This window comes from Brachyistius frenatus, unplaced genomic scaffold (genome assembly GCF_029030835.1).
Source record: "Brachyistius frenatus isolate BFR_SWC_R1_liver_20210118 unplaced genomic scaffold, ASM2903083v1 Contig_629, whole genome shotgun sequence".
In the NCBI taxonomy this organism is placed as follows: Eukaryota; Metazoa; Chordata; class Actinopteri; family Embiotocidae; genus Brachyistius; species Brachyistius frenatus.
In genome coordinates, this window is record NW_027211228.1 from 824 (window position 1) to 10,145 (window position 9,322).

The 9,322-nt window shown below is 46.4% G+C and overlaps 1 protein-coding gene across 1 annotated transcript; it reads left to right on the forward strand.

Annotated features, from left to right (window-relative positions):
- The first annotated feature begins 416 nt into the window (after positions 1–416).
- Positions 417–5,878, forward strand: tbc1d25 (TBC1 domain family, member 25). The gene is made up of 4 exons (XM_069688561.1): positions 417–608; positions 691–879; positions 1,616–1,891; positions 3,531–5,878. The coding sequence occupies exons 1-4, from the start codon at positions 489–491 to the stop codon at positions 5,181–5,183; spliced, it is 2,238 nt and encodes a 745-aa protein (XP_069544662.1). The 5' UTR covers positions 417–488; the 3' UTR covers positions 5,184–5,878.
- The last annotated feature ends 3,444 nt before the right edge of the window (positions 5,879–9,322 follow it).

Here is a 9,322-nt window from a genome sequence, read left to right on the forward strand (position 1 = left end):
TCTGAAACAGAAACAGTCTGAAACAGACTGAAACAGTCTGAAACAGTCTGAAACAGTCTGAAAACAGTCTGAAACAGTCTGAAACAGTCTGAAACAGTCTGAAACAGTCTGAAACAGTCTGAAACAGACTGAAACAGTCTGAAACAGACTGAAACAGTCTGAAAACAGAAACAGTCTGAAACAGTCTGAAACAGTCTGAAACAGTCTGAAAACAGTCTGAAACAGACTGAAACAGTTTGAAACAGTCTGAAACAGTCTGAAAAACAGTCTGAAACAGTCTGAAACTGAAACAGTCTGAAACAGTCTGAAACAGTCTGAAACAGTCTGAAAACTGTCTGAAACAGTCTGAAACAGTCTGAAACAGTCTGAAACAGACTGAAACAGTTTGAAACAGTCTGAAACAGTCTGAAAGGACATCAAAACCAAAGGGAAGATTCAAAAGCAGTAGAACCAGGTGATTGTTGAGCCTTGTGTTTCCAGGCCCGGTCATGGAGGACTGGGACATCATCAGCCCCAAAGACGTGATCGGCTCTGAGCAGCTGATCTCAGACAGGACGAGGTCTCTGGCATCTGCAGCTCTTCCCTTTACCCAGTCGCTGCTGTCCCAGGTGAGCTCACCTCCCTCTGTTTCACCTCTCAGCCCGTCTGTGGTGCCGTCGGTGCTCATGTGTCCATTTCACCTCCTTCCAGGTGGGCCGGACGCTGTCCAAAGTCCAGCAGGCCTTCAGCTGGTCCTACGGGGAGGAGATCAAGCCTTTCAAGCCCCCCCTAAGTGACGCTGAGTTTCACAGTTACCTGAACGGGCAGGGCCAGCTGACCCGGCCCGAGGAGCTCCGGCTGCGGATCTACCATGGTGGTGTGGAGCCGTCGCTGCGCAAGGTTCAGTACCGCTCCTATTAACATTACACTATCAAAAGGTTCTGAGGCTGGTCCTGTTGCACGTGAACGAGGTGCTGTAGCGGGACATGCACGGAGCAGCAGGAAGATACAACCTCAGTCGGGAAGTTACGGAGCTTCACTGTCTGAGACCGAAGAAGGCATCAGGTCAGAAGACCAGATGTGTTTCCTTTGTGTCACCGTGAATTCGTCCCCCAGAGTCAGACTGTCAACACCGAGGTCCACTGGGACCTTCTGAGGGGAACATACACTGTGAACCACCTGAACTGTGGCGCCATGGCAACAGGCTGCTCCAAAATGACAAAACAGCGTGTTGAAGATTTTCTGTTTGACAAAATCTGCTGTTTCTCTGCTCCAGTTTTAGGTCCACGGTGACATCACACATGTTCATGTACCGGTTGTCAAAGTAACGTGTTGAACTCTGTTGGAGCTCGGAACACTTCCTCGTGCAAAGGTTCCTGCTGCTCTGTGCACGGTGCTGCCGCCTGTTCACGCCGTACAGGAACAGTCTCTGAACTTCATGTACCAGACTCATGTTCTGCAATCCAACGAACACAAGTGGTTGTTGGTCAAATGTAGTAAACTGTGATGCTGATGCAGCTGCTCAGTTGTAGTTCATATTGAATCTTAACTCTGACTTTTGATGTATTATTTGAGCAAAAGAAAAGAAACTAAGAGGTTCCATGTTGTATTTTCTGACTGTCCATCAATGTGTCAGGTGGTGTGGCGATACCTTCTCAACGTCTACCCCGACGGACTGAGCGGACAGGAGCGAATGGACTACATGAAGAGGAAGACGAGGGAGTACGACCAGCTGAAGAGCGAGTGGACGGCCCGTGTCAGCCACGAGGACCTGGAGTTCATCCGGGGGAACGTCCTCAAAGACGTCCTGAGGACGGACCGGGCACACCAGTACTACGCCGGCTCGGAGGACAGTCCACATCTGACCGCCCTCACAGACCTGCTCACCACGTTTGCCATCACACATCCACAGGTGGGTTCAAAGGTCGGCTCCATAGACTCCCATTCAACTTCTCTCATCAAATCCAAAGTGAATAAAATGTGTCCATCAGTTATCTCGGTGTTGTTAGCTAAAGTCACTCCTTCTTATTAGTTTTCTGGAGGTCCATCTGAAAATAATCCCTCATTCATTAGAAAAGAAGATTCAAGAAGACCTGTTTTTGGGGGCGTGTCTGTTTGATTGACAGGCCTGTGGTGCAGTCAGGTTACAGCTATCGGTGGGCGGGACGTAGTATCGTCAGGTTTCCGATCAGATCGGTCAGATCCACCTCTGGCTCCTCCCCCATCTCGTCCAAATATGGTCACTTCCTGCTCCAAACCGCTCCGAACTAGCAAAGATGGTGACGGACAGAATCTGAACTGGAGGATTCATAACGTTCACAAACCAACGATGACATCACTGATGGTTGATGACATCACTGATGGTTGATGACATCACTGATGGATGATGACATCACTGATGGATGATGTTTGGTTGAGACTTACTGAACATATCCGGTGTTCGCTGATGATAAACATTTTTAAATGTATAATTTGTAGAATGGACCTTCTTCCCCCATCACAGTAACCAGTTGTAGTTTCTGCTGCATCGCAAACAAGACCTGCTAATTGTTAATTTATGAGACTTCTGATGGTTCCAACAATTCACTCCTCTGCATTGGCACCACTTTACTCCATGTTTACAAGCCACAGAGAACATTATCTGACAGCAGTCTGACTTTAAAACCCATCTCTGAACCATAATTAGTGCAGGTTCAACCTTCGACACTTAAATCTGTTGTACTTAAATTAAAATCTCGGCAGTTTTCTGTGGAACGTTATATTGATATCAATAGCCTCTAGTTTAAACCTGAAAATGGCAGCAGAAGATATAAATGGAATTATGGAATAGCTGCTCGCCTTGATGATACAGAGAGCTCCATCCATCCAGTTGAGATATATATATATATATACTCATTCATCAGAGTTTGTTTATTATTAGTGAAGGTAAATTCGCTCTCAATGATTTGATTATTAATCGGGTGTTTTCCGTGTTCTTCTCCATGTTGTTTGATGACAGCTAGCTGACAGCTGTTACATGTATGACCACAACATACAACTAGCCGCCAGTAAAAATAGGGGAAATAAAAGAGAAGTGAAATATGCTGATTAATATAATTGAAAATCATGTGAAGATTGATGACAGTCATCAGATCCTCTGCTGCAGGATGAGTGGTGCAGCAGAGAACAAGATGGAAACAAAGCTTTAATTAAATGGTTTTCTCTGAATGAAATATCCAGCAACAGTAATAATGTGTATATTATTTTCTGGTTGACAGAAGATGTTTGTGTATCAGTTGGCCCGTAATCACACCTGAGTAACAGTAAGGTTCTTCGGTCCACCTGGTCAGGACTGGTTCTGTGTGCACATCTTCTCAAACCCAAGCAGAAGATCATCAGTTGATCATTTAGATTCTCTCTCCTCATAAAAAAAAAAGAGCTTCCAGATGATAAATGAGGCTCCTGGAACTAAAATACATTCTTTCTTTCTGTTTTCCTGAAATGGTCCATCTGATTTTGTTCCTAAAAGCCCGTCTTTGACCCGATGACCTCTCTAACTCTTGTTTTCCCAGATCTCGTACTGTCAGGGCATGAGTGACATCGCCTCCCCGATACTGGCCGTGATGGACAACGAGGCTCACGCCTTCATCTGCTTCTGTGGCATCATGAAGCGCTTGGAGGGGAACTTCCGTCCGGACGGGCAGCTCATGTCCATCAAGTTCCAGCACCTGAAGCTGCTGCTGCAGTACTCGGACCCCGAGTTCTACTCCTACCTGGTGTCGCGTGGCGCCGACGACCTCTTTTTCTGCTACCGCTGGCTGCTGCTGGAGCTGAAGCGGGAGTTCGTGTTCGACGACGCTCTGCGGATGCTGGAGGTCACCTGGAGCTCGCTGCCGCCGGATCCTCCCGAGACCGAGGTAGAGCTGCTGGGCCCGGCGCTGGAGGCGGACGACGCCGCGTCCTGCAGGGACGCCGCCGTGGAGAACGGCCTCGGAGACGACAAGGAGCAGAAGAAGAAGCAGCGCCGGCGGCACATGCTGAGGCCGTCGAGAGAGGAAGCGGACGTGAGAAGTGTCGTCGGCAGAAACGGAAGCGAGGCTGAATGTGACGTTCCTCCGGAGAAGAAGGACTTCCAGTGTCCTTCCTTCGAGAGGCAGACCAGTTTTGGGGAGTTTAAGTATTACACGGCCCGGAATGAAGACAGTTTCGAGGCCGAGGACCCCGAGCGCCCTCGGGGTTCGGCGTCTTCGGACCCAGCACCGAGCGTCCCGCGCCGTCAGTCCACGGTGGACAGCGAGGACGACCCGGGAGAGAGGACGCCGCTCATTAAAAACTGGGACACCGGCTTCTGTCCGATGTCGTCGCCGCCTCTCTTCCCCACCGGCCTCCCCATCTGGAAAACCGGCCCCTCCGTCTCTCCCACGTCTTCGGTTTCACCCTCCAGCTGGCCGGGTGCGTCTCCCGACTCGCCTCCCAAGTCCACGTCTCCGGCCAGGACCGACGGGAGCGACACCTTTCCCAGAACTGTCCAGAAAGTGTTGGCGTCTTCTGCCCAGGTGCTCCGGAGTTCAGGCGTCAACTCGCCCACGACTCCCACGGTGAAGACGTCCGTCGCCTCCCCGTCTCACGCTCAGAGCAGATCGCTGCTGTCCTCGCCCATCCTGTCCTTCGGTAGAGGCCTGTCTCTGTCCGGCAGCAGGTCGTCCTCCAACCCGCTGCCCTCGCCCGGCGCCAGACTCCCCGGCACCGCCGCCAACACGCCCGGCTCGCTCAAAGCCGAGACCACCAGCATCAAACTGTGCTCGCTGCCGCCGCCTCAGGAGTTCGGCAAGGGCAACCCCTTCATGCTGTTCCTGTGCCTGTCCATCCTGCTGGAGCATCGAGACCACATCATCAAGAACAGCCTGGACTACAACGAGCTGGCCATGCACTTCGACCGCCTGGTGCGACGCCACAACCTGAGCCGCGTGCTGCAGCGGGCCAAGGCCTTATTCGCGGACTACTTGCAGAGCGAAGTGTGGGACTCGGAGGAAGGAGACGAGGTGAGCTCGGACTCCCCGACGCCGGCCGCGGCCGCCCAGCTCTCCCCTTCGCCCAGCATCTCGGCGCGGCCCATTTTCAGCCCTCTGGCATCGCCCACGTCCTCGTCTCCCAACTCTACGTACAACCTGGCGACCACCGTCGCCTCCCCGGCGGCTCCGCTCGCCCTGTCGCCCTCCTCCTGATCCGCTCCCGCATCTCACTTCCTCAGAGAACTCCTCAGTCCCTCTTTGAACCGGGCTGCTCATAATCTTCATCCCGTATGCCTGAATACATACAAATATATTCCTTACGTCTGTAGTCGCCATGATATTTTATTTTTTCTATCGTCCGTCTCTACGTGGGGACGAAGGCGCCGCGTTTCTAACTGGATCCTGCTGATGCATGAAACACCAAACCTTCAGTTTTACTAGAAGCCACTAAAGGTTTCGCCACCCGGTGCATTTAGCCTGCGTTGCCCTTTTTTTATTATCTTTGTTTACAAGCTCATGTTGTGTCCAATAAACCAGAGAAGTGTCTTAACTGAAGCCACCGGAGTCACGTTGGTCCCGAACATGTGGGACGTTCAGATTTAGAGGATAGAAACAGAAAGCGGACGCACGTCTTAACGCTGCGTCTTTCCTTTCAACTCATCCAAAGTGCTTTTGCTTGTGGACGTGGTGGTTCCACTTCGTGTGGATTTCCACTCAATACCGTGTATGTTTTATGTTAATTAATGTGTCTTTTGTTTTTTTTGTCGTCGTTGCCATGACTTTGATAGTTTTGAACTTTTCTGGTATTTTGCAGAACAAACTTTCCAAAGGTTTAGTATTCCTTCTGTACACTAGTGGTCAAATGATTTACATGTTATCCCAGGTGCATTGTGGGTAAGATGTGTGTGTGTGTGGGAGGGAGGGAAGGAGGGAGGGGGGGGCAGTGATGGAGGTTTTATGATGTTTATACTCACAGCATCAGAGATTTTTGGGTTTGTGCAATGAGCCGCTGTCAGTTGTCTCACGGGAGGATTGAACATGAGCTGAATATTTCTTTCTTATTGTTGTTTTTGATTTTGACCTTTGAAACCTGCAGTCGGAGGAACAGAAGAGTTCAGCTTCAAATCAAAGGTCTCTGCAGGTAAAGCAGGACGAAGCTGCTCGTCAGTGCTGTATTGATGTCACACAACATTGTGACATCTCATCCAACCATGTGACACTATGAGGACGTGTGTCTGCAGTCATTAGTGCAGGGGTGTCAAACATACAGCCCGTGGGCCGCATCCGGCCCGCCAGGGGGGTCCAGCTCGGCCCGCCGGATGACTTTGCTAAGTGTGAAAATTACAGAAAGACATAAATTGCATTTCTATGAGAATATGGAGGTTTATGAGTACAAACGTTTTGTAATTTTTTTAATCATCCAGTAATTGCTTCAAAAACAGCGTAAATGTGACGTCTGCTCCGGAAGCAGCAGCTCGCTGCTAGAGAATCTGCAGAGGAGAGCCGGGGCTGATAAACAGTGGACTGATTCTGAGTTTTTGGTCTTTATGTTTCTAGTTTATTGTAGAAAGACCTTGAAATAGGATTTATCATCCAAAAACCTTCAATGATTTAAACAGAGAGAAATATTGTCGTTATGTCTGCGTTCTATTCTATGATTTTACTGGTCTGGCCCACTTGAGATCAAAGTGGGCAGTATGTGGCCCCTTAACTAAAATGAGTTTGACACCCCTGCATTAGAGGTACGACTCATTCACACGACATCAGAACATAATGTCATTCTGCAGCGTCGGCATTTAGAAGGTTTTCCTTTTTTTGTGCACTTTTGGTTGTTGCTTTTTCCCAAAGACCATTTTTGCTGTTGTTTTCTGAAAGATTTCTTTATAACTGTTTTATGGAGTTTCTGATGAGAAGGTACAACCCTGTTTCCAAAAGAGTAGTGACGCTGTGTAAAATGGAAATAAAAACAGAATGTGATGATTTGCAAATCATGTAAATTAATATTTAATTGAAAATAGACCAAAAACAACATATCAAATGTTAAAACGGAAAAATCGTTCATGTTTTATAAAAAAAGATCTGCTCATTTTGAATTTGATGGCAGCAACACGTCTCAAATAAGTTGTGACAAAAGACTGGAAAAGTTGTGTAAAGACAAAAACAAACTAATGAGGTTACCATGACAACAGATCAGTAACATGATTGGGTATAAAAGATGATTTCAGAGAGGTCAGAGTCTCTCCAGTGAAGATGGGGAGAGGTTCACCACTCTGAAAGACTGTGTTGGAAAATAGTTCAACAATCTAAGAATAATGTTCCTCAACGTAAAACTACAAAGAATTAGTGGATTTCATCGTCTACGGTTCATAATATCATTAAAAGATTCAGAGAATCTGGAGAAATCTCTGAACACAAGGGACAAGGCTGGAAACCAATATTGGATGGTGGTGATCTTCGGGCCCTCAGGCAGCACTGCATTAAAAACACACTATTCTGGAGTGGAGAGGGACCATCCAGCTTGTTATCAGCTCAGTTCTAAAGCCAGCATCTGTGATGGTACAGGATGCATTAGTGCACATGGCATGGGTAGCTTGAACATCTGGAAGGAAGCATTAATGCTGAATGATATATTATCAATTAAATATGAGTCTATGTGATTTGCAAATCATCGCATTCTGGTTTTATTCATATTTTATACAACGTCCCAACTTCTTTGGAAACAGGGTTGCAGTTTGTATAATAGTGTCCTCACCGCGGAGTCTTCGTGGTCGGGCAGCACATTTTAAAATGATGATGGAATATGAAATGAGGCCACATGACAGAACATTTTCGCCGATGTGCGACCTTTTGGCAGAGAAGTGCCTCATATGTTTGAATCAGTCGCCTTGATTTATTTATATTGTTATGTTTGTGTTGTTAACATCTGTCTGCATTGTGACATCCTTCAGGTTCAGTCATATTTAATCCGAATAATGAACTAAAGTGCGGGAGGTCCTAATGTCAGACTCTGACTCATCTTCAGTGGATTTTAGGAGGTGCAGCATCATCAAGCCAACTTCCACTGAGTCTGTAATTGTACATCGATCTCATCTTTCTCTCTTTGATTGAAAAAATTCAAACTACTCAGTTGAAATTCTGCTAAAAGTGAAATGTTACATTACACTGAGTGGAAAGGAAAATCAGTCAAAATTATGACAGTAAATTAAAAACTGATAAAATTCTAAATTACAATAAAGTAAATATTATCAGACTAAATTCGAGACAGTTTCCATTCCTGTAATGAAAATAATGTAATGCATTATAAAAATAAACCAATCAAAAAGGAGGTAAAGATGTTCCGAGTCCCTCAGACAACATCTTCTAAAATGATTTTATTGCAAACAAATGAATTTAGATGTAAGGCTCCAAAATGGATCAAAGAGTTGTAATTAGCAGTTTAATGAAAGAAGTCTACACATTGATGCTCATGTTTCACGGACCCCATAATATCAGCTTTTATTTGTGAGTTTGTGTCCAACTCGTGAAAATGCTGAACTGCCTCGGCCCTACCTGGTGTGCATGAAGCGCCGCGCGTCACAGAAAGAACGGGAAATCTAAGACGTGCGCTTCAAACGAGGTTTAACTAATCCAGACTCAGAGGAGCTTCGTGTTTCTTCATCGGGTTTCATTCGCTCTGTTTCATGTTCCTAAATGTTTCCAGTCTGTTAAACACAATCAGACACAAGTGATGTCATCAACATTCTGTCGTCATAAGAGAAACGTTTGTATCCATTCTTAGGAACTTGTTGCTATGACAACACTTCCTGCTGGATTGTACATTCCCATCCTATTCAGATGATGTGTGGATGTTGGCACCAACAGACTTTAAAACTACAAACATCATCAGCTGAAAGTGCTCATTAAATGTTTGAAATTAAGGGGTGGAGCTACGAGCAGGATGTGTGACATCACAAATTGTTTTTAACTTTTTTTTGGTTTAAAAACTATATCAGACCTGCATCATTATTCCAAACAGAGTACTTTTATGTCTTAATATATGTGTGGAGGGAATTTTTAAGCATTTAAAATCCTCACTAAAGTCTGTGTATGAAGAACAGGACTCTGATGTAGTAGAAGTACACGTGAATCCTTAAACTCCCCACGGCTCGTTATCGATGTTGTGGACCTGTAGGGGAACATTTCACCAGAACAAAGCTGGAAGTGAATCTAAAGATGGTCACATTATTGAATTTGTTTGTTTTTCTCAGCATTGTTTACCTGTCAGACATTTCTCAGTTCTCAGTGGCCAACTTTCTGTTCTGGACTCTCTGTGGTTTGTAAAGACTGAACAGGAAGTGGGAAAAGCTCCGCTT

What these genes read in the sequence shown, in the direction of transcription:
- tbc1d25 (XM_069688561.1), top strand. Translation starts at nt 489, where the DNA reads ATGGAGGACTGGGACATCATCAGCCCCAAAGACGTGATCGGCTCTGAG. An exon ending in TGGAGCCGTCGCTGCGCAAG is followed by an intron (nt 880 to 1,615) that starts GTTCAGTACCGC and finishes TCAATGTGTCAG; the next exon opens with GTGGTGTGGCGATACCTTCT. An exon ending in TTGCCATCACACATCCACAG is followed by an intron (nt 1,892 to 3,530) that starts GTGGGTTCAAAG and finishes TTGTTTTCCCAG; the next exon opens with ATCTCGTACTGTCAGGGCAT.